The sequence below is a fragment of the Microcebus murinus genome, chromosome 7 (assembly GCF_040939455.1).
Source record: "Microcebus murinus isolate Inina chromosome 7, M.murinus_Inina_mat1.0, whole genome shotgun sequence".
Lineage (NCBI taxonomy): Eukaryota > Metazoa > Chordata > Mammalia > Primates > Cheirogaleidae > Microcebus > Microcebus murinus.
In genome coordinates, this window is record NC_134110.1 from 104,592,323 (window position 1) to 104,618,352 (window position 26,030).

General features: G+C 37.5%; 1 protein-coding gene across 4 annotated transcripts in view; it reads right to left on the reverse strand.

Moving 5' to 3' along the window:
- SNTG1 (syntrophin gamma 1) overlaps positions 1–26,030 on the reverse strand; it is an 836,056-nt gene that overhangs the window by 299,349 nt on the left and 510,677 nt on the right. For all 4 annotated transcript variants that reach the window (XM_076005316.1, XM_076005315.1, XM_076005314.1 and 1 more), the window contains 3 exons: positions 6,141–6,198; positions 5,259–5,302; positions 5,131–5,172 (listed from right to left, as the gene is read on the reverse strand). In XM_076005316.1, the coding sequence (XP_075861431.1) occupies positions 5,131–5,172; positions 5,259–5,302; positions 6,141–6,198 (144 nt within the window). The remainder of the gene's footprint in view (positions 1–5,130; positions 5,173–5,258; positions 5,303–6,140; positions 6,199–26,030) is intronic.

A 26,030-nucleotide genomic window follows, 5' to 3' on the forward strand; every position in this document is an offset into this window, starting at 1 on the left:
CCCTCCAAAATTCATGTTGAAACTTAATCCTCATTATGGAGGTATTAAGTGGTGGGACCTCTGGGGGAATGAGTGAGTCATGAGGGCTCCCCCATCGTGAATGCCCACATAAAAAAGCTTCAGACAGCTGCTTGGCCTTTCTGTTCTTTGTGCCATTGGAGGACACAGCTTTGTCTCCTCCAGAGCATGCAGCAGCAAGGGACCCTCTTATAGCCGAGGCTAGGCTCTCCCTAGACACCAAATCTGCTGGCACCTTGATCTTGGACTTCACAGCCTCCAGAACTGTGAGAAATAAATTTCTGGTAGCTATAAGTTATCTAGTCTAAGGCATTTTGTTCTAGCAAATGGAATTGACTAAACAGGGTGCTGCAAAATTAGGTCTCTGAGTTCTCCAAGTTGTCCAACTTCACTGAAAAGAAGACAATGATTGAGGATTTGAGGAGAACCAACGTCAGGAGAAAAAAAGCACTGAAGTGTCACCTGTGCTGTCCAGACTCACACGCTAATTAGGGAACAGACATGTGAGTCCAACAGAAAAGGAACTCTTAAGAGTATTAATGCAAAGATAAGTATATAAATAAAACAAGTTCTGGATATTTTACTTTTTTTCAAAACCAAGCATAGTATAGACAGTATTTCTGGCCTTTTTGTGTTTGAACTCAATATTTCCCAAGCCACTGTGAAATAGTAAAAGTTAAATTACTTTATATATGGCTATCCTTGGTGGGAGTAAATTTAAAGAAAAGGAGTCCAATATGGTTATAATTCTTAAGAAAGTATTAATCAATTAGAGCTCTAAATCGATTTCCAAATTGTGAACAATGTAAGTAGCAGTTAGGTAAAACCGGATTTGTACCTCATGACATTTTAATTTAAAATGATCTATGTGCCCAAATCACATTCTAAATATGTTTCTGGGTGACATATAAGACCTCCTAAACTGTTCACAAATATAAATCAATACCTTATTTTCAGATGATTTTGTATAACCCTTGTAATGTTTTTTTCTGATTAATCTTTTCATTTCAATGGAAATTTTAAATTCAGAGTTTATCATTACAATCAACATGCTATTATTCAATATTTTACATCAGTTTTCTCAGCATTTGTTTTCTTTGTATAAATATGTCATCTTAACTGACATAATTTTACCTATTCATTCTGCTCTTGTAATAATTATGAAGATTTTAATTTAGATATTGGTTCAATATTACAGATTCAGAATTATGGTGTTAATTATTTACATTTCAAATTACCTAATATTTTATATGCATGAGAACCACAGAAATAAAAAACAGATGAACCACTTTTGGGGGACCCATAAATCCCAAACCTGAAAGCAGAGGTTACTTTAGAAGGAAATCTATAGAATCATCTACACATCCATCCTGCTTTGCCTACTGATAATCTAGTCTACTTTAAAAGCATTAAATGAAAAATTCAGTTATATTAATAGATTACAACCAGTATGCTTTTTTAATTCAAACATTTTTATGCTGTAATTAAATTTTTTTCCCATTATTTCTAGTGAATATAGATAGATCACATTGTTGCTTTTTGAAGAGTGCTGTCAATCAACATTGTTTTCATATTGCCTCACCTGGTAATTTTCTCCAATTATTTTGTATATTCAATTATAAAATTCTAAAGAAACTATGCCCACATACTAATAAGGTTACAGCCATATAAAGTTATTTGTGTACTCTTTCTTATCACACAAAGGACTCAGTGTCACTGCATTTCACATAAATGGCACTCAGAAAATTTTTGGTATGTGATCAGTTGACGTGTTAAGTAAAAGAAAAATATAGACGACAAGATACAGAGATAACAACCAGCTTAACGTGTCTAGGGTTCGGTGGCAAGGAAAGTAGTGTTTAGCATCAGCAGTGGTGATAGATCCAGTTTTCTTTGAAAAAAATATTGGTGCATTAGGGACTTTTGGTGTTTTGACAACTCACAAGCCTCAAAACACGTTCACATGGAAAATAAAGGAGCACTCTGCTAGGAGGAACACGAAACCCTACTTCTTAAAGAGGAACTCCACTCTTGTGATTGGCGCTCCCTGGGTTCCTGTCTGGGATTAGTGAAGGAGCCTGGGATGCAGAGCAGCAGCACTATCCACTGTCTCCGTGGGGTCTCCCAGACCCCCACGCGAAGAAACCGTCAAATGGCGTCTGACTGTTCTTAACTACCAGATGTGTGGTAGGAGCTCATGTTACTTTCATTCAACGCCCATAACAAGTATTGGTAGTTCACTTTTACCAATGGGTAAGACAGCAACAGAAAAGGTTAGTACGTTTTCCTGAAATTACAATGTTAGCAAGTGGTGGAGCTAGGATTTGCATACAATTGTTTCTGAGCACTGAAGCCTAATACACACACCACGCCGCATGCCAAGCGGCTCTGCGCTGGGTCTAGTTTTCCTTAATGAGGTAATTTTGTGAGCTTCTCTTCCTTAGTGATCTTCCAGTGAGAAAAAAGCCTTGAGGGACATGGGTTAGTCCTAGAATTGACTGGCAGCACACCCAGACTTGTGCCATGAGAAACATACATAGTAGATGCAAATGCTTCAGTGATCTAATTCTAGGCATTTGGCTAAAGAATTACATCCAAAAATCTACAGAGTGTCCTCAGTCAACAACATGGAATTCTCCTTCTACTAGATCAACCTTATAACTCCAACACAGAAGTAACAGCTACACCATGGAAGCCTTCTTAAGAGTGAAGCTGATTGGCAACTGAAGGCAGGATTTCTAACAGTACCAGTGAATAGAGCAGGAGAATAAAAGAAAAGTTACATGTACAAACAACATGTTGCCATAATTGCCCAATTTGTTTCTGAATTTGGAACTCTGCAAGGAATGTGGTATATCAGCATGCTAATTAGAATAAGTAATGTGGAATATTAGTGTGCTATTTCAAAACAACCCACATCCTCCAAGCTTATTGTGCTTTTTTTCTGCTCATGTAAGTTCATTCTTAAACGTTTAATTAATATCTCTGTCCCACTGAGGCGTAAGTCAGTCTATTCATTCAGGTAATAAGCATTGAGGACAAAAGAATTAATAGGTGTTGGAAAGTCTAAGATTGGAACTAAATAATATTATTAGTACCTATATTTCAAAGCTGGTAGGGCTAAGCTTCTCAGAAAAAAATAAAAGTTTACTGTGAAGGACTACATATAATTTGCAATACAATCCTGAATTTCTTTCCTTTATAACAGAATGAGCACCATTCAGAAGTGGAATTATTAGCACATTCTAATCTTTCACGCTGCACTAATCTGTTTAATCAAAGTTCCATCTCACTTTGTCTAAGCATGCTGCCTGCCTCTGAAGGGCAAATTGCATTCCATCTAACAGCATGTGGTTTTAAAAGAGAATGCACTTGTTTTTACTCCCTGAATAATGAGTTTAAAATGACTTTGTACTTTTGAAAAAAGACTCAAGTCACACATATCTTTGCTTATGTTGCTATATTTGAAATTCACATGAGGATCTGCAGAACAGAGGGCTCTGTGCTGTGCTGTCCTCGCTCTTGTTTAAAAATCTGTTCTAAAATACTACTTTTCTCTGCACATAAATGTAGGAAACTTGAGACTTATATATATATATACATATACATATACATAGAGATATATATATATATATAAGTTTCATGATGTTTATCACGATGGCTCAGATAAGATTTTGAGAAGACAAAGGCAAGTGATGAATACTAACAAACCCTGATTAGTGATGCCAAGTGTTCCCAACTGAAAGCCCTCTTTAGTACCACCACTTGTGCAGCCCTGGCTGTTCACAGACACTTGAGGTTGCCTCTCTGAGGTTTGAGATATACCTAGTGTTCTCCAAATAGCTTTTTTTAACAGAGGAGCAATGTATTCAAAAACCAAATAAACTAGAGCTGTGAGAAGCAAAAGGCTTACAGTGTTTTTCATTTTGGATGACTCTTGAGTATAAACTTTTAAACACAATTTCGTCTCTACTCCTTCCCATAGGAGCTGATACAGAAATTCAATGAAGGTTTTAGATGATATTTAATCAACCATGACAGACATTTCCCAGAATTCTCAACACAGCGCCGATCTTTTCTATATCATTTTTTATGCCATTTTACCATTTCTTACAGAAGCTCCCTAACCTTTCAGCTTCTCTGAAAATTTGGTTTAGAGGCCACCTACAATGGAACCACTTAGGTTGGTTGTTAAAATCCAGATTACTAGGCCCACTCAAACTTGCTAAATTAGAAGATCTAATTCCAGGGTCTCAGAATCTGCAAATTCACAAACATTCAAGAAAATAGCACAGTAAAATTTGATGACTACTCTGCCTAATGCTAAATCTGTCTGCCTTGAGATTAAGCTCCTCTCGCCCTCTCTCCATCTCTCTCCCTCTCACTTTCTCCACCCCACTTTCACACACACAATCTTTATATGCTCTTCCACATGTCCCTAGGTATCCTGGAAGATTTGTTCCAGCCCTCTCACCCAGGATACAAAAATCCACAGATGCTCAAGTCCCTTACATAACATGATGTAGTATTTGGATACTAGTATACCTACACCCATCCTCCCATATACTTTGTCATCTTTAGATCCTACCTAATACCATGTAAATGCTATGTAAATAGTTGTTATACTGTATTTTCTATTTATGTTATTTTATATTTTTGTATTGATATTTTTTTCCAAATATTTTCTATCAGTAGTTGGTTGAATGTGCTGATGGGGAGCCTGTGTACACAGAGGCCTGAAGGTACTGTGTGAGATTCTGCAGGAATACACGCATTGTGTATAACCTTTTAAACAGTTGCAAAGGTTTAGAAATATATTTCACCTAGATATATATTTAGTGGACATTGGCAGATAGAGATTAATATAAAAAGTATAAAAACATATCAAACAACCATCCCTAAGTATTTCCTTGAAATATGTTTCATCCTGGATATTACTCACAGATCAGTTTCTAATAGGAAAATAATCAATTAAAAGATAATTTGAAAATGCGACAGCCCACTGGACCAATGTCAAGTCTTCCTAATGAATGAAATGACACGTTTTAGCAATGCACTAAATCCTTGTTTGCATACAGGGAAAATTATGACATCAGGAAAAAGTTAACTCACCACTTCTTCATGTCTACATTTTCTCACATTAATTCCATTTATCTGCAATGAAAACAAGAACTAGTTGCACATGGTATATGGTAAATTAACTTAATGTTTTGGTTGTACATATAATAATAAGCATGTACCTGTAGAATTGCATCCCCAATAAAGAGTAGTCCTGAAAGTTCCGCTATGAATGAAAAAGGACAATTGATAAGAAGGTGTCAACTATTTTTGTCATACAGATGAAAAATATTTTAATTAAATAAAGCTAAAAATGGTAAATGAAACAAACACTTAAATGTTTTATATGGTAAGCATCTTAAAGGATCCATAAGCAATAGAAATTCAAAATAATAATATGATTCAGTCCACTTTAATTATTGAAACATGCAAAGATATTTCCATTTAGTTCTACTATTTCAGACCTCTGGATGCTAACAACTGGTCAATCTTCTAAAGGTAGATGACCAGATTTTCTCATACACTTAAAGTTCTGGAGTCTTTTTACAAAGTTGGAGACACTTGACATTCAATCCATCAGCTATGAAATTGGCTCCAAGTTCATTTTTAAACACGACATTGTTTTAATAATTTCAGTCAATGCAACAGTGGCTTTACATCTTCATTGTTTTTCCTAGATAAAGTTTCATATGAAAGGCTAACTGATGTAAGTTGCATAGGAAAACCATAAAACAAATATCTGAAATTGTTTTTACCAGATGTGACTTGTCATTATTAGTTTAGTTTGTTTGTTTAATGAAACAACTGAAAAGCTATGCAGTCCCTAACTCATACTGGCCTCTCCATTAATTATCTTTCATCCTTGCTCCCCTTCTGTAAGAGAAGCCCTCCTGCAGTGATAAAGAGGGAGGACTCAGGAGTCGGACTCAGGTATTACTGCTGACCACAGGGAATGTGGAGCTCGTCACTCATATACTAACTTATGATTCTAAAATATCATCTCACTCTTCAAAAACAGTGACTTATGAAGGAATGGTCACTATACAATTCTCTGAACATGTTACCTCTTTGCTCCTTGGAGATTTTTGAAACAACAACTGGAATGTTATGTTCTGCTCCTCCCTGAAAAGAAAAAAACATATATTATACATTTTTTAATCTAAAAAAGTGCAGCTTTTAGCTAAGAAATTGTACAGGCTATGAATAGAATGCTAAGTAGACACCAGGCAGAATTTAAATAAACTTGTGGAATTTCTTCACTAAGTAGATAGTGCTCTTATGAAACTTATCTACCTGCTTAGAATTTTGTTGAGATATCCAATAATTAACAATTATCCTTGAGAGTTTTCATTAATCACAAAAAGACTGAGTATGTTTTTAAATAGGCATTCTTTTCCACGTGTAGCATTCTGTCCATTGCAGGAATTCTTATTTTAGGATTCCAAACACCAGATAATTATGTATTTCTGTTATCTTGCTAAGTTATTCTCTGCTGGTGACCAAGTGCTTTAGTGTAGAGGGAGCCCTCTGGATGCTAAGGGATCAGAGGTACCTTCACCTGCACAACTGGATAAACAAAATCAGAACATGCATATGAATGATGAAGTGATTCATCTGCATTTCCTTAATTAGTATTAGAGTCCTCTGTGTGTGAAACTACATACTAAACAATTTACAGAATAAAATATACTAGAATATTGTAGTAGTGCTTCATTATTTGACCAAATGAGCTATGAAAAAGAAAGATAAATAAGTAAACTAAACTTATGTAAAAGAAAATTTTAAAAATCCTTAAAATAACTGCATAAAGCTCCTATTTCTTTACCACAAAATTGAGAAGGTTGAAAGCAGTAGCTGAAAAATCAAATAAGTGCATTAAAGGATAAAACTTCATGCAGAAAAGAAGCACAGCACTTTAGCATGGAGAGTGGGAAAGACAATCTAAATTCCATTGCATTACTCTATCTTCAGAATATGTAAACCTCTAAGCTTCTTAATTTTTAAAGAACAAAAAAATTGTTTTAGAACAGACATGTTTTTGTCCATGAATATACATTTTTAACACTGAGTTTCCAATATATTTAAATAAGACAGTCAAAAGTTCTCGAGAAAAACAATGGTATTAAATGCTTTCATTGCAAATTGAGTACTTTCTACTTCTAGAATATTAAGAAGAAAGGATAAGATAATGAAAACATCCTACTCAGATTGAAGTTCAAACCCACTACTCAACTACCTTTTTCTCACTATTTTGCACCAACCCAATATTCATCCACTTCACCTTCAAGACACAGGCATAAGCTATAACAACTCCTAATTCTGGTTCTGACTGTTGGTCTGTATGTCCCTAACAAGCGCTGACCCTGTTTAAAATGGCCCTGTCTCTGATCTGATCAAAGTGTGGTGGAAAGTAAGTGCCTAGTTAGCACATGGTAAACACTGAATAAAGGGTAACTATTATGCTAGAGCAGGCTAACAATTAGGATTTAACAAGTAAAATGAGATGGCATTAAAATTATAAATAATATTATAATTAATCCATTCTAAGACCTTTAATATTTATTAGTTAAGATTCCAAGTTCCCAATCCCTCATACTCTGTTCTATTCTTTCCCCATTATACTTATCAGCTTCTAGCCTGCTATTTTTCTACTTCTTACACATATAAATTGTTTCTTTCTCCTTCCCATCCTAACTAACATGTAAGTTCCTCAAGGGTATTTGAATTGTTTTGGTAGTTTTTTGTGCATTGATGTAACCCCAGTGCATGGAAGGTCTTCTCTATCTTTGAAAGGATTGCTGAATTGAAGCAGTGAATGAATAAAAGTCTTAGGCTTTTCCAGGCCTAACTTAGAGTTTCCAGAGATAATTAGAAATTAGAAAGGATGTTAAGAATGCATCTACATTTCCCAGAAGGAAAAGCTGGTTAAAGGCCGGGAGCGGTGGCTCACGCCTGTAATCCTAGCACTCTGGGAGGCCGAGGCGGGCGGATTGCTTAAGGTCAGGAGTTCGAAACCAGCCTGAGCAAGAGCGATACCCTGTCTCTACTATAAATAGAAAGAAATTAATTGGCCAACTAATATATAGAGAAAAAATTAGCCAGGCATGGTGGCACATGCCTGTAGTCCCAGCTACTCGGGAGGCTGAGGCAGGAGGATCGCTTGAGCCCAGGAGTCTGAGGTTGCTGTGAGCTAGGCTGACGCCATGGCACACACTCTAGCCTGGGCAACCAAGCGAGACTCTGTATCAAAAAAATAAAAAAGAAAAAAGGAAAGAAAGAAAAAAGCTGGTTAACTCAAATAAATCATTCACTGATGAGATTTTAGGTCAGGCGTCCTCAAACTAGAGCCCATGGGCCACATGCGGGTATTTTTGCCCATTTGTTTTTTTACTTCAAAATAAGATATGTGCAGTGTACATAAGAATTTGTTCATTTTTTTTTTTAAACTATAGTCCAGCCCTCCAGCGGTCTGAGGGACAGTGAACTGGCCCCTTGTTTAAAAAGTTTGAGGACCCCTGTTTTAGGTAGTAGAAAAAGATCCAACAAATCATCCATAGCTACTGTGGCTCATATATTTTGGGGAAGGCACAACAGGGCATATACACGTCTTGTTGGTGCAGCTGTCGTCAGAGAAATTCCCTTCAGCTATTTTTGCATGTCACATTTTTCTCTCATTCCATCACTGAGTCCAAAGATTTTCTGAATGCTCAGACTTTTAATGCAAGTTACCGAGTCGGGGTCCATCTAGAGAAAATGCTGTTAAGATAGAGACTTTCTGAAGATCGACTTAATAATCCTATTCTTCCCTCAGCACTCGGATTTTTGCAGTGGTTCTCTTCTGTGGCTTCTCTTTCTCTGGTTTCAGGAATCCAAGGCACAGTATGGCAAGGCATTTTCAGAGACAGAGAAAAAAACCACATCCATGTAACTTTTATTACAATATATTGCAGTAAGTATTCTATTTTATTACTAGTTATTGTGGTCAATCTTTTACTATACCTAATTTATCAATTAAACGTTATCCTAGGTGGGTAGGTATGCACAGGAAAAAACATACCATATATACAGTCGGGTCAGTACTATCCATGGTTTTAAGCAACCACTGGGGGTCATGGAATATATCCCCTGATGATTAGCAGAAACTATCATTTAATGGCAAGATACATGTAACCCCTATTTTGTCAACATTTTTCTTTTATATGTAAAATTTCTCCTAAAATTTGAGTGGCTCGAATCCAAATATGGTTTTGTTTTGGTTTTGGTTTGATTTGGTTTTTCGGCTTTTAAATCAGATATTTATAGGTCAGGGACAATTTTTAAATTTATTTAATAAAATGACTTCATAAATTAGCAAATTTTAAGATAAAACTCAGAACATAAAATTACAACTTAAAATTACAGTACCTGCATTAATTGGATAAAATGTGAGAGCAGCCCAGCTCTATTAAAGTTATTTAGATTTAGTTTAGGACCTAAATGGGGAAACTTAAGGTTTGCCAGTTAATGATCAAATTATGTGCCATAATTTAAAATATTTAAAATAACTGCAAAAAGATCCTATTTCTTTACCACAAAGTTGAGAAGGTTGAAAGCAGTAGCTAAAAAATCAAATAAGTGCATTAAAGAATAAAACTTCATGCAGAAAAGAAGCACAGCACTTTAGCATGGAGAGTGGGAAATACTATCTAAATTCCATTGCATTACTCTATCTTTAAAATTATGTGCCATGTCCTATTTAAAACAGGTGACAGGCTTCCCATGACACTCAGAATGACAATCAAAACCCCTGAACAGCTCTTCATTGTGCAGCCTGCACAGCTCCCAGACCTTCATTATTCTGAGCACTGAAGGCCTTCAACATACTGTTCACTCTCCTGCAAAGGCCTGTTCCTGCACTCTTAACCAGGTAAACTCCTACTCATGTTGAAATTTCTGCTAAAAGGCTCTTCCTTCAGTGTCTCCTAAAGTAGTGCACTGCTGTAGCATGGAATGATGGTTGTGATTTACCTTTATGCATGTAACAATTTGATCAAAGCCTGCTTTCCCAGTGGAGTGTGAAGACCTGGTGTGGCCAGGGCTCCCATCCATCTTCACCCAAGGTATCTTGGATGAGGGTTGGGGTGCCTCACAATCTTGGTTTAGAGAACACCTGAATTCTCCCATGTTTGGGGAAATCCAAGACTGGGGAGAGGGAGGCAGTGCTCTAGAGAACAGCCCAGGTAATACTAATAGTAACACATACATCATTCAACTTAATCACATTCTTTGTACAAAGCATAGTTGATTTTATATCTAGCTTTGTAAGAACAGGGGGGATATAAAGTTATCCAAAGGAACATCTAAAGGTAAGAAGCAACAGCTGATACAGATAGGAAGCAATCAGCAAAAGAACTCTGGAAGTACAAAGCATCAAAGAGAAAGCACATACCCAAAGAAGAACACCAGCTCTCTAGCAATGGAAATCAACCAAATTCAGAACACTAAAATGACAAAAAAACGAAATTCAAACATGGATTGTAAGAAAACTCAATGATATGCAAAAGAAAATGGATACTCAACATAAGCAAACCACAAAATAATCCAGGACTTGGAAGAAAAATTCACTAAAAAAAATTAAAATATTAAAGAAAAATCAAACAGAACTTCTGGAAATGAAGAATTTGTTCAAGGAATTACAAAACACAGTGGAAAGCATCAAGAATAGGGTAGATCAAACAGAATAAAGAATCTAAGGGATAAAAGATAACACTTTAATCAAACAAGTCAGTCACAGAGACAGAGCAGAAAAATAACAGAAAAGAGCAAAGCCAACAGGATATGTGGGATTATGTTAAGAGGCCTAATGTGATAATCACAAGCATCCATGAGAGTGAAGAAGAAAATACACAAGGCTTGGATAAACTGTTTGAGGATATAATAGAGGAAAATTTCCCTGACTTTGTTAGAAATCTAGATATCCAGGTACAAGAAGTGCAAAGGACTCCTGGGAGATTGATTGCAAGCAGGAAGACACCACAACACATAGTGATCAAACTGGCTAAAATAACCATGAAAGAGGCCCTCCTACAAGCTGTAGGATGAAAGAAGCAAGTAACCTGTAAACGAAAACCCATCAAACTTCACACTTTTCAACTCATACCTTACAAGCCACAAGAGACTCAGTCTTCTCAAACAGAAAAATGCCCAATAGAACCTTGTATCCTGCAAAACTAAGTTTCTTATACAAAGGAGAAATAAACACCTTCTCAGACAAGCAATAACTGAGGGAATTCATCAATCAAAGACTTGCTCTTCAGGAAGTACTAAGAACATCATTACACATGGATCAGCACAATAACATTCACCAATGTAAAATCATCCAAAATTAAAAGTTAAAGGCCAGACACCACAATGGCTCAAAAGAGAAAAAAAAGCAACAAAGGTCAACTAAACAGGAAAAAACAGAAATCCACCCTACATTATCAATCCTTTCAATAAATGGGAATGGCTTGAACTGCCCACTAAAGAGACCTAGGCTGGCTGAATGAATAAATGTACAAAGCCAAGTATCTCCTGTGCTCATGAAACAAATCTGAACAAGAAGGATACATTCAGACTCAAGGTGAAGGGATAAAAAATAATATTTCTTAGAAATAGAAGCCAAGAGAAAGCTGGTATAGCAGTTCTGATATAAGATAACTTAGTCTTCATATCAACAAAAGTAATGAAAGACAAAGATGGTCACCATATAATGGTGAAGAGTCCAATTCAACAGGAAGACATAACAATTCTAAATATTTATGCACCTAACTGTGGTGCACCCATATTCATAAAGCAAATCCTACTTGATCTAAACAAAATGATAAACAGCAGCACCATAATTTCTGGGGACTTCAATACCCCTCTGACAGAACAGGACAGATTCTCCAAACAGAAAATAAACAAGAAATAAGGTACTTAAACAGAAGTTTAGAATAAATGGGCCTGACTGTGATTTACAGATCATTCTACCCCCAAACCACTGAATATACATTTTTCTCATCAGCTCATGAAACATTCTATAAGACTGACAATATCCTAGGCCACAAAACATGTCTCAATAAATTTAAAAAATAAAAATTACACTATGCATCTTCTCAGACCACAGGGGAATAAATTAGAAATCAACTCCTACAGAAGCTCTCATCCCAATACAAAGAAATGGAAACTAGACAACGTTCTGCTGAATGATTATTGGGTTAAGGAGGAAATTAAGATGAAAATCAAAAGATTCTTTGAACTAAATTATAAAGGAGACATGAGTTTATCAAACTCTGTGGGACACAGCTAAAGCAGTCCGGAGAGGAAAATTTATTTCCATAAATGTCAACGTCCAAAGTACAGAAATGTCACAAATAAAAACTCTAATGAATCATCTCAAAGAACTGGAAAGGGATAAGCAAAACAACCACAAACCCAGCAGAAGAAAACAAATAACAAAGTTCAGAGCAGAACTAAATAAAATCAATAACAACAACAACAACAACAAACAGGCCAGGCGTGGTGGTTCGCGCCTATAATCCTAGCACTCTGGGAGGCTGGGGTGGGAGAATCACTCAAGGTCAGGAGTTCAAAACCAGCCTGAGCAAGAGCGAGACCCTGTTTCTACTAAAAAATCAAAATAATTTAATTGGCCAACTAAAAATATATAGAAAAAATTAGCCAGGCATGGTGGTGCATGCCTGTAGCCCCAGCTACTCAGGAGGTTGAGGTAGAAGGATCACTCAAGCCCACGAGTTTGAGATTGCAGTGAGCTAGGCTGACACCACAGCACTCTAGCCTGGACAATACGGTGAGACTCTGTCTCAAAAATAACACAAAAAAACCCCACTATACAACAGATTAATAAAACAAAATGTTAGTTTTTAAAAAAATAAACAAAATTGGCACACCTCTTCCTAGATTAACGAGAAGCATACAGGAAAGGACTCTAATCAGCCCAATCAGGAGAAATTATAACTAATACCACAGAAATACAAAATATCATCTATGAATACTATAAAAATCTCTGTGCACATAAACTTGAAGATGTGGACGAAATAGACAAATTCTTAGAAACACACACCCTCCCTAGGCTCAATCAGGAGGAAGTAGAATTCCTGAACAGACCAGTATTAAATGCTAACATTGAGGCAGCAATAAAAAACCTTCCTAAAAAGAAAATTCCTGGACCAGATGTTTTCACACCTAAATTTTACCAGACCTATAAGAATAAGTAGTGTTTATCCTAAAGATATTCCATAAGATCGAGAAGGAAGCAATTCTCTCCAACAAGTTTTATGAAGCCAACATCACCCTGATACCAAAACCAGGAAAGGACACAACAAAAAGTGGAAACTACAGACAAATATCTCTTATGAATAGATGCCAAAATTCTAAACAAAATCCTAGCAAACTGAATTCAGGTGCTTATCAAAAAAAATAATCCATCATGACCAAGTGGGCTTCACCTGAGAGATGAAGGGATGGTTCAACATATGCAAATAGATAAATGTAATTCAGCACATAAACAGAAGAAAAAAAACAAAGATCAACTGACCCCCTCAATAGATGCAGAAAAAGCATTTGACAAAAACCAACACCGTTTTATGATAACAATGCTTAACAATATAGGCATATACAGAACTTACCTAAAAATTATACAAGCCATACATGACAAACCCACAGCCAACATCATACTGAATGGGGAAAAACTGAAAGCATTCCCACTTAGAACTAGTACCCGATAAGGTTGCCCTCTATCACCACTTCTATTCCACATAGTACTGAAAAGTCCTACTAAGAGCAATCAGATAAAAGAATGAAATGAAGGGAATCCAAATGGGTTCAAAAGAGTTCAAACTATCTTTCTTTGCTGATGATATGATCTGATCTAGAAAATCCCAAAGATTCCGCCATGACACTACTGGAACTGATAAACAAATTCAGCAAAGTCTCAGGTTACAAAATTAGTAGAATTCTTTTACATCAACAACAGTCAAACTGAGAACCAAATCAAAAGCTAAATACCATTCACTATTGCAGCAAAGAAAATAAAATGCCTAGGAATATATTTAACCAAGGTGGTAAAAGACCTCTACTGGGAGAACTACAAAACACTGAGGAATGAAATAGCAGAGGATGTAAATAGGTGGAAAATGATACCATGCTCCTGGGTTGCTAAAATCAACATTGTTAAAATGTCTATGCTGGAGAGGCGGAGCAAGATGGCGGACGAATAACAACGCCAGACAAAGTGTCTCTGCAGAAAAGACAGATTCTAGCAGAAATTGGAGGAAAGAAGCAAGAAGACGAGCATACAGCGGACAAGGGCCGGAAGGAGGGGTACCTGAGACTCCGGGAGACTCCAAGGGAGGAGGCTGCGGAGGAGAACTGGAGGCTGAGACCACCGGAGCAGCCCGGAGACCAGCGGCAAGGGTAGGTGGATTTGCTGTTCCCCTCCCCTGCATTCGGGACTGCTGGTGGGCTCCCCAGTGGGTGGAGAGACCTGCGGATACCAGCACAGAGATGGCCGCCGCCAGCCAACGGTGAGCCTGTAGCAGACGTGGCACCAGGTTCCCAACTTCCTCCGGGCACCTCCGTGTGCACAGACCCGAGCCGCGCAGCAGGCGCCATATTGCCTCCTCCTCTCCTCCGCCGACCCTACCCGCGGCTGCCCAGAGAGACAATACAGCCACCAGCCGGAGGCACCTCCAGGGAACGGGACTTTCCCGTTTGGGACCCTGCCCGCCCTCCCAGGTGCTGCTGGCACCGTGTTCCCAGGAAAACGGTGCCGACTCAGAGGCTGAGAGACATAGACCCAGCTTGGGCTCCCTGTGGGTGAATTAGGACCGGAAATCCTCTCCCTGGTGGGAATGCAGTTTGAACTCTGGGACCCAGAGGTCGGACCTGCAGACCAGATCCCCTGCACCGAGGGCTAGCATTGCCCGGGGCACAGAAGGGTTATACGTGAACAGCCTACTGAGGTGTGTGCCTCCAGGGGTAGATCAGCATTCTAGAGGGCAACCCTCCTCCCAGGAGGAGGCCGTGCGCCCAACCCAGGTGGCGTTCCTGTGCAGGGAACCTCCCCGCCGGCATCACAGTCCGGGGAGGCCTGGTGGCTTGTGGTCTGGCCTGCTGGCAGAGGCCCAGGAGTAGCTGCGGAGTTGGGGAGGGTGGAAAGAAGCAAGACCCGCTCCAGACTGCGGGTCTCAGACAGCCCCACGCCCACACACAGACTTTCTGACTGAGCAGGACCATTCCAGCCCCGCCCTGACAGCTTTCCCTGGAAGCTGAGAACAGAACTTTGACCCCTACTAACGGCCTGAGGGCAGGCTTACCCAACCCAGCTCCGCCCAGTACGAGAGCTGATAACAGGACTCAAAATCAACACCATAGCCTGTTCCTCCAAGCAAACGCCACCTACTGACAGAGACAGCATCTTGCACAGCCTTTCCACGGCACCCACCGACTCAATATACAGGGAGTGGTCCAATTTCACCCACAGGCACCACCTAACGCCTCAGAAACTAAACAAGGTGTGTGAATACCCAAACAATAACCTAAGGAAAGAAACAACAACTGATCGACATGGGAAGAAATCAACGAAAGAACTCAGGAAATATGAAGAACCAAATGGAAAACACACCCCCAAAGAGGAGCACCAGCCCCCTAGAAACGGACACCGACCAAAATCAGGCAACCAATATGACAGAAGAGGAATTTCGTATGTGGATCATAAGAACACTCACCCAGCTGCAACAACAACTCAATAACCAACACAAAGAAACCACAAAAAGTCTCCAGGATATGGGAAAAGAAATAGACACATTGAAGAAAAGTGTAACCGAACTCCTGGAAATGAAGAATCAATTCAAGGAACTACAAAATACAGTGGAAAGTCTCAAGAACAGGGTAGATGAAACAGAAAAAAGAATCTCAGAGCTTGAAGATAACACCCTCCAATTAAATAAATCAGTAACAGAAATAGAGCAGAGAAACAAGAGAAAAGAGCAAAGCCTACAAGAGCTGTGGGATTATGTGAAGAAACCTAATGTGAGGGTCATAGGGTTACAAGAAGGGGAAGAAGACAACACTCAAGGGTTAGACAAGCTGTTTGAAGATATAATAGAGGAAAATTTCCCAGGCCTTGCTCAAAATCTTGATATACAAGTTCAAGAAGCTCAGAGGACCCCTGGGAGATTCAACGCAAACAGGAAGACGTCACGACATGCAGTCATCAGACTGACCAAAGTATCAACTAAAGAGGCCCTTCTAAGAGCTGCAAGACAAAAGAAGCAAGTAACATACAAGGGAAAGCCAATTCGAATAACATCAGACTTCTCTAATGAGACTTTACAAGCAAGGAGAGACTGGGGCCCCATTCTCACTCTTTTGAAACAAAACAATGCCCAGCCTAGAATATTATTCCCTGCAAAACTAAGCTTCGTATATGAAGGAGAAATAAAAACATTCTCAGACAAGCAAAGGCTTAGAGAATTCACCAAGACAAGACCAACCCTACAAGAAGTACTTAAAGCAGCGTTATGCACGGAACATCATAATAATAAGCCACGAATATAAAAACAACCAAAACCCAAAGATATTAAAGGCTAGATATTACAATGGCTCAAGACAGAAATCATAGCAACAACATCCAACCCAACAGAATGATCAGTAATCTACCTTACCTATCAGTTCTCTCAATAAATGTGAATGGCTTAAACTCTCCACTCAAGAGACATAGGCTGGCTGAATGGATAAGAAAATACAGGCCAAGTATATGCTGTCTTCAGGAAACACATCTAACCTGCAAGGGTGCATATAGACTAAAAATAAAAGGGTGGAGATCAATATTCCAAGCAAATAGAAGCCAAAAGAAGGCTGGTGTGGCAGTTCTAATTTCAGACGATTTAGTTTTTAAACCAACAAAAGTAGTAAAAGACAAAGAGGGTCATTATATAATGGTGAAAGGCACAGTCCAACAAGAAGAGATAACAATTTTAAATATATATGCACCCACCTTAGGTGCACCCAGATTCATAAAGCAAACCTTACTGGAGCTAAGCAAATGGATTAATAGCAACTCCATAATCACCGGAGATTTCAACACCCCACTGACGGCACGAGACAGATCCTCGAAACAGAAAATTAATAAAGAAATAATGGACTTAAACAAAACTCTAGAACAATTGGGTCTGACAGACATCTACAGAACATTCTACCCAAAATCCACTGAATATACGTTCTTCTCATCAGCTCACGGGACATTCTCTAAGATTGACCATATCCTAGGACACAAAGAAAATCTCAAGAAATTTAAAAAAATAGAAATCATACCATGTACCTTCTCAGATCACAGTGGAATAAAACTAGAAATCAACCCTAACAGAAACACACATTTCTACACAAAAACGTGGAAATTAAACAACCTTCTACTAAATGATTACTTCGTAAATGAAGAAATCAAGACGGAAATAAAAAAGTTCTATGAAGAAAACGACAATGGAGAGACAAGTTATCAACTCCTCTGGGACACAGCTAAAGCAGTTCTGAGAGGAAAGTTTATCTCCATAAATGCCTATAACCAAAAGACAAGAAGATCACAAATAGACAATCTAATGAAACGACTCAAAGAGCTGGAAAAAGAAGAACAAACCAACCCCAAACCCAGCAGAAGAAGTGAAGTCAACAAGATCAAATCAGAACTAAACGAAATTGAAAACAGGGAAGCTATTCAGGAGATTAATAAAACAAAAAGTTGGTTCTTTGAAAAAATAAACAAAATTGACACACCATTGGCTAAGCTAACGAAAAGCAGAAAAGAGAAATCTCTAATAAGCTCCATCAGGAATAAAAAAGGAGATATCACAACTGATCCCAAAGAGATACAAGATACAATTTATGAATACTACAAAAATCTTTATGCACACAAACTGGAAAATGTGGAGGAAATGGACAAATTTCTAGAAACACACAGCCTCCCTAGGCTCAACCAGGAAGAAATAGATTCCCTGAACAGACCAATCTCAACAGCTGAAATAGAAACAGCAATTAAAAATCTCCCTAAAAAGAAAAGTCCCGGTCCAGATGGCTTTACACCTGAATTTTACCATACTTACAAAGAAGAACTAGTACCTATCTTGCAGACACTATACCACAACATCGAGAAGAACGGAAATCTCCCCGACACCTTTTATGAAGCGAATATTACTCTGATACCAAAACCTGGAAAGGATGCAACAAAAAAAGAAAACTACAGACCAATATCCCTAATGAATATAGATGCAAAAATTTTCAACAAAATCTTAGCTAACCGAATCCAGACACTTATCAAAAAAATAATCCACCACGACCAAGTGGGCTTCATCCCAGGGATGCAGGGATGGTTCAACATACGTAAATCTATAAATGCAATTCACCACATAAACAGAAGCAAAAACAAAGACCACATGATTCTTTCAATAGATGCAGAAAAAGCTTTTGACAAAATTCAACACCCTTTCATGATACGAACACTGAAGAAGATAGGCATAGAAGGGACATACCTAAAAATGATACAAGCCATATATGACAGACCCATAGCCAACATCATACTGAATGGGGAAAAATTGAAATCATTCCCACTTAGAACTGAAACCAGACAAGGCTGCCCACTATCTCCACTTCTGTTCAACATAGTGCTGGAAGTCTTGGCTACAGCAATCAGACAGGAAAATGGAATCAAAGGTATCCAAATAAGGGCAGAAGAGATCAAACTTTCACTGTTTGCTGATGATATGATATTGTATCTAGAAAACCCCAAGGATTCAACCAAGAAACTCCTGGAACTGATCAATGAATTTAGTAAAGTCTCAGGATACAAAATCAATACACAGAAATCAGAGGCATTCATATACGCCAACAACAATCTAATTGAGAAACAAATCAAAGACTCAATTCCCTTCACAATAGCAACAAAGAAATTAAAGTACCTAGGAATTTACTTAACCAAGGACGTAAAAGACCTCTACAGGGAGAACTATGAAACACTGAGGAAGGAAATAGCAGAGGATGTAAACAGATGGAAATCCATACCATGCTCGTGGATCGGCAGACTCAATATCATCAAAATGTCTATACTACCCAAACTGATCTACAGATTCAATGCAATACCTATTAAAATTCCATCAGCATTCTTCACAGATATAGAAAAAATAATTTTACGCTTCGTATGGAACCAAAGAAGACCCCGAATATCAAGAGCAATTCTAGGCAACAAAAACAAAATGGGAGGCATTAATATGCCAGATATCAAACTATACTACAAAGCTGTAGTAATTAAAACAATATAGTATTGGCACAAAAACAGGAATATTGACCAGTGGAACAGATGTGAGAATCCTGATATAAAACCATCCTCATATAGCCATCTTATCTTTGACAAAGCAGACAAATACATACGATGGGGAAAAGAATCCCTCTTCAATAAATGGTGCTGGGAAAACTGGATAGCCACCTGTAGAAGGCTAAAACAGGACCCACACCTTTCACCTCTCACAAACAAGCAACTCACGCTGGATAACAGACTTAAACCTAAGATATGAAACTATTAGAACTCTAGAGGAAAAAGTTGGAAACACTTTCCTAGACATCGGCCTGGGCAAAGAGTTTATGAAGAAGTCCCCAAAGGCAATCACAGCAGCAACAAAAATAAATAAATGGGACATGATCAAACTACAAAGCTTCTGCACAGCCAAAGAAATAGTCATGAAAGTAAACAGACAACCTACAGAATGGGAGAAAATTTTTGCATCCTATGCATCCGATAAGGGACCGATAACTAGAATATACTTAGAACTCACGAAAATTAGGAAGAAAAAATCAAATAACCCCATTAAAAAGTGGGCAAAGGACTTGAACAGAAATTTTTCTAAAGAAGACAGAAGAATGGCCAACAAACATATGAAGAAATGCTCAACATCTCTAATCATCAGGGAAATGCAAATCAAAACCACAATGAGATATCACTTAACCCCAGTGAGAATGGCCTTTATCAAAAAATCTCCAAACAATAAATGCTGGCGTGGTTGTGGAGAGAGAGGAACACTCCTACACTGCTGGTGGGACTGCAAACTAGTTCAACCTCTGTGGAAAGCAATATGGAGATACCTTAAAGCGATACAAGTGAATCTACCATTTGATCCAGCAATCCCATTGCTGGGCATCTACCCAAATGATCCAGTGACACTCTACAAAAAAGACACCTGCACTCGAATGTTTATAGCAGCACAATTCATAATTGCAAGGCTGTGGAAACAGCCCAAGTGCCCATCAATCCAAGAATGGATTAATAAAATGTGGTATATGTATACCATGGAGTACTATTCAGCTCTAAGAAACAATGGTGACATAGCACATCTTATATTTTCCTGGTTAGAGCTGGAACCCATACTACTAAGTGAAGTATCCCAAGAATGGAAAAACAAGCACCAGATATATTCTCCAGCAAACTGGTATTAACTGAGTAGCACCTAAGTGGACACATAGATGCTACAGTAATAGGGTATTGGGCAGGTGGGAGGGGGGAGGGGGGCGGGTATATACATGCATAATGAGTGAGATGTGCACCATCTGGGGGATGGTCATGATGGAGACTCAGACTTTTGGGGGGAGGGGGGGAAATGGGCATTTATTGAAACCTTAAAATCTGTACCCCCATAATATGCCAAAATAAAAAAAAATAATAATAAATTAAAAAAAAAATGTCTATGCTACCCAAAGTGATCTACAGATTCAATGCAATCCCTATTAAAATACCAACGTCATTTGTCACAGATCTTAAAAAATAATTTTACACTTTGTACGGAACCAGAGAAGACCGTGTAAAGCAAAGGCAATCTTAAGCAAAAAGAACAAATTGGGGTGCATCAATTTATCAGACTTCAAGCTATACCACCAGGCTATAGTAACTAAAACAGCATTTGATTGGCACAGTACAGAGACATAGACCAATGGAATATAAATGAGAACCCAGATATAAAACCATCCTCATATAGCCATCTAATCTTTGACAAAATGACAAAAAAAAAATATACTGGGGAAAAGAATCCTTATTCAGTAAATGGTGCTGGGAAAATTGGATAGCCATATGTAGAAGACTGAAACAGGATCTGCACCTTTCTCCTCTCACAAAAATCAACTCATGATGGATAAAAGACTTAAACCTAAGGCATGAAACAATAAGAGTTCTAGAAGAAAATGTTGAAAAAACTCATCTAGACATTGGCCTAGGCAAAGAATTTATGAAGAAGACCCCAAAGACAATCATAGCAACAACAAAAATAAATAAATTGGACCTGATCAAATTAAAAAGCCTATGCATAGCCAAGAAAACTATAACAAGAACACACAATATACAGAATGGGAGCAAATATTCACGTTACACATCTGATAAAGGGCTGATAACTAGAAGCTATATAGCATTCAGGAAAATAAGTAAGAAAAAAAATCAAACAACCCTATCATATGTGGGCAAAGAACATGAAAGAATCTTTTCAAAAAAAGATAGACTAAGGGCAAACAAACACCTGAAAAAATGCTCATCTCTAATCTTCAGGGAAATGCAAATCAAATCCACAATGAGATATTAGTTATCTCCGGTAAGAATAACCTTAACCCAAAATTCCCAAAACAATAAATGTTGGTGTGGATGCGGAGAGATAGAAACACTCATACACTGCTGGTGGGACTTCAAAATAGGACAACCTCTATGGAAAATAATATGGAAATATCTCAAAGAGCTATAAGGAGAACTACCATTTGATCCAGCAATCCCATTAATGGGCATCTACCCAAAAGAACAAAAGACATTGTGTATTAAAAGACATCTTCACTAGAATTTTTATAACAGCACAATTCACAATTGCAAAGATGTGGAAACAACCCAATTGCTACTCAATAAATGACTGGATTAATAAAATGTGGTATATGTATACCATGGTGTTCTACTCAGCCTCAAAAAACAATGGTGATCTAGCACCTCTTGTGGATTATCCTGGATAGTGCTGGAACCCATTCTACTAAGTGAAGCATCCCAAAAATGGAAACACAAACACCACATGTTCTCACCACCAAATTGGTTTTAACTGATCAACACTTAAATGCACATATAGGAATGACATTCTTCCGGTGTTGGGCAGATGGGAGGGTGGAGGAGGGCATGGGTATATACACACCTAATGGGTATGGAACGCACCATCTGGGCAATGGACAGGCTTGAAGCTGTCCCTCAGGTGGGGCAAAGGCAATGTATGTAACCTAAACATTTGTACCCCCATAATATGCTGAAATAAAAAAAAATAAGTTATATGAGTTGGAAAATGTTACATAAAATATTTTTCTAGTAATAATATTTAAAACTTATTTTTCCTAAAAGATGATTGTTTAAAATGATAATGAATGGGATGTAATTTAATCATATGCCAATGGATAGTATTGTACTAAAAGATATAGGAGATAAATAAAAGTCTCACAAGGGCAAGATGGTGGCTTCCATTAAGGTCACTATCCCTGTGATAATTCTTACAAGAAGTATGAGGCAAAAATACAAAAATATTGAATTCTGTGATGCAAAATTGATAATTTCTGCAGTTATAGTTGTGGAGACGATTAAATTATTTATAGCAATGATGAGGGCCAGAGGAGAATGGGACAGATTCCATGAGCCAAGAGAAGAACCAGAAAATGCCAACATGGATAGAGCTGAAGCCTGGGAAAAGCAGCCAGTCCCCGAGGCCAAGGGCAGATCTTCATGGACAGGAAAGGCCTGTAGGAAAATGTAGAGCATATGCCAGCTAGCCTGACAAATCTGATCACTACAAATGAAGCAGTTTCTGTGTGAGAACAGAGAAGATTATGTGATTATGTATGGGAAGTTCAGTGGTTATTTTGTCTGGTTTGGGGGGAAAACCAGATATAGCTTTTTTTGGAATTTGGAAAAAATTAAATAGAAGAGCTTAATTTTGTCCTGAGGGGAATACTAATACAAAAGCTAATACAAGGGAAAAATCACACAAGCTTTTGGCTTCTAAGAGGTGTTTTAATCAAGGAAAAGTGAATGATGATAATAGGCAGGAAGAACCCTAAATCATTGTCAAAGAAGACCTAAAGTTATAGCAGGTATGAAAATGTCTCTGAAAGACAACCTGAAAGGAAAAACATCCTAAATAAGTGAGACTTTCTGCAGGACTGGGAGCAGGAGTGAGCACAGTTCAAAGCCAGAGAAGATTCTGATCAGAGAGGAAGGTGGCATCTCTCTCTGCTTTGAGGGTCTGGATAAAAGATCACTTTAAAGCGGAAAAACAGGTATGAAACTGTGTAGTGTATTCATTTCACATTCATCGCATTTCATCTCATTACATTCTGACTCAGTTACTCATTTGATCTTCCTAGATTTGCTTAACTACAATGAAAGAATAAATATAACATGGGACACAAGAAAGAGTAACATGTTTCAGGGACGGGCATGTTCCTCAAAAGTTAAAAAGAACCTTTTAACTCTAGGAGCAAAAGAAAAATGATTCATCTAAACCAGGAGTAGAGATTATGGGAGCAAGAAAGTTAGCTTGTGTGTGGCCCCTTCCTGGGCAGGTTGTCCCCCAACCTATGCAGCACCAACACAAGTCAGCCATCGTGTTAGGAAGTCATTTATGTTTTTGTTCTAGCTTCTTCTTATTTAGAATTAATATAGATATAAAGGCAATTTGAGTCTTTACCTTTTCATAGTAAAACATTCCTGGATAAATTTGTCTATAAAGATAAATCAATGATTCCTACATTAAATCTCAATGTAATTAATGCCAAAACTCTTTCTGGATGGCTGTGTTCCAAATTGAGTGCCTAGCATCTTTGAGTCTGATTTGAAAAAGTAGTAAGTATGTCTTTCAAAGGACAGTCTTAGATTTTGTAAGAAATTCCAAGAATGCAGAACAAAAAGTTACTTAAGGAGAAAAATAAGCAATAATGGGAAGACAAAATTTGAAGGAAAAAGGGAATTAAAACTTACTTGCACATCTGATAAAGGGCTGATTTTTTATATTTTAAACATTTAAATCTAATACAACATTCCTTTCATTTCTACAAAATTTATATTTTCCTCTTTCTTTTCATTATTTCAGGCATTTTTGAGATGGGAACCTTCTTCAATGTGCTCTACATCATATCTAGCATTAGCCCTTCAAGGAGAGAGTCCATGTCCTAGAATTAAACTATAGAGGCATATAACTGCCTTAACCTATAATGCTCCTACACAGTTTGGTCCAAGAAGTTTCAACATTGTCTTGTATAAGGTAAAGAAAAGAAATGGAAGTAAAAGCTGACTTTTATTTCACTACCAGCATACAACCTTACAAGGGACTCTTCTGGCTGGACAGCATGCTTGGGAAAGAGAATAGTATTGTACGTGGGCAGGAGACATCAAGGATGTATAGATTTTAGTAGCTGCAGGAACATCAAGCTGCCCATACCTACAGCTGCTGAGGCATGTTAATAAACAAAGCATTAGAAACAAACCACATAAGAAGCTTCTCTGCATCGTTGCTACCCACTTCTGTAGCACTGACACCAACATGGGACAGATGAGGCACTGCCACCATGCACAATGGTGACTAGGGCAGGGACACCCTAAGAGCCAAGGTTTGTTGAGAGTATGGAGCATGGCCAGGTGACTTTGGCTTCTGACATCTCATGTTAGACTATTTTAGTGTTTTCTGACCAAAAAGGACATTTTGTTACCCTTCAAGCAAAGTTTTTTAAAGAGTTTTTTTGAATGTAAAACTAAAGTACCATGGTTATGAGTTTGTAGGAATCTTAACTACATTGGTAAATGCCTTTTCAATTGTTTGACACACCATCTTCCTTCTGCTGTCTCCAATCGAGATGTTAAAGGTTTTAATTATTAAATCTCACTACAAATCCTCCAGTGTATGCCATCTGTGATTGCTTAACTAGAGCAAATAAAGGTAAAATATATATTTGTATACATATCTATATTAGTGGCTCAAATTGCTCATGAAAGCTAAAAATAAATATGTCAACATTCTGATATTAATTCTGCTTCTGGCATAGAATGAATTGTTAAAAATATTTATTATATATAATTTTAATTCACAAATCTAAAGAAAATAGTGCTAATAGATAACCACAGTGGTTTATCCAATAAACATATGACAGGGAAAAGGGATTTGTATGATAACATTGCTCTTTAAAAGAAAGAAAAAAAGGAAAGAACAAATTTTGATATAAATAATCAGAATGATAGTTTAAAATAGAAAAGCAAAGTTCATAGATAAGTACTGAGAAAGCCGAAATGCAAAGCCATAAAAGGAATTTCTTCAGGATGAATGGTTTCTGATTAGTGTATGTGTGTCATAAGAATCTTAAAATAGTGTCTTTTTTTGTCAAACCTCTTAATATATGGTACTGATCATTTTTTGAATATTACTTTTGTGGTCAATAACTTTAATGGAAAAATACATACTTTTTTAATTCAGAAAATTATTTACTATATGTATAATGGTTTTGTTTGGATTGAAACGATGAAAATTTTGAAGTGAAAAGATTCATTTAACAAAATTATTGATGCTTTAAGAACTATGTAGGTTAAAAATGGAGTATTTTAGTAAAAATAAACATTGTATTATTTGGTTTAAATTATAAATAGAAACAGTAAATTAAAGGAAAATAATATTTACAGCTGGCTGGAAATTAAGATAGCTCCGCTACCAGAAATAGAATTCACGCTGAAATCAGTAAAAATGCTTATCTTGGATGAAATCAACTTTCACTATTGGATTTTCTTCATGGACTTTCTAGTGTCTGTATTGGTACCTTTAAATTCTCCACAGCAATCTCAATAAGCATCCTGGCTAAAAAGCAAAAACAACAAAAAACTTCTCTATTGAACGATGAAATTGCCA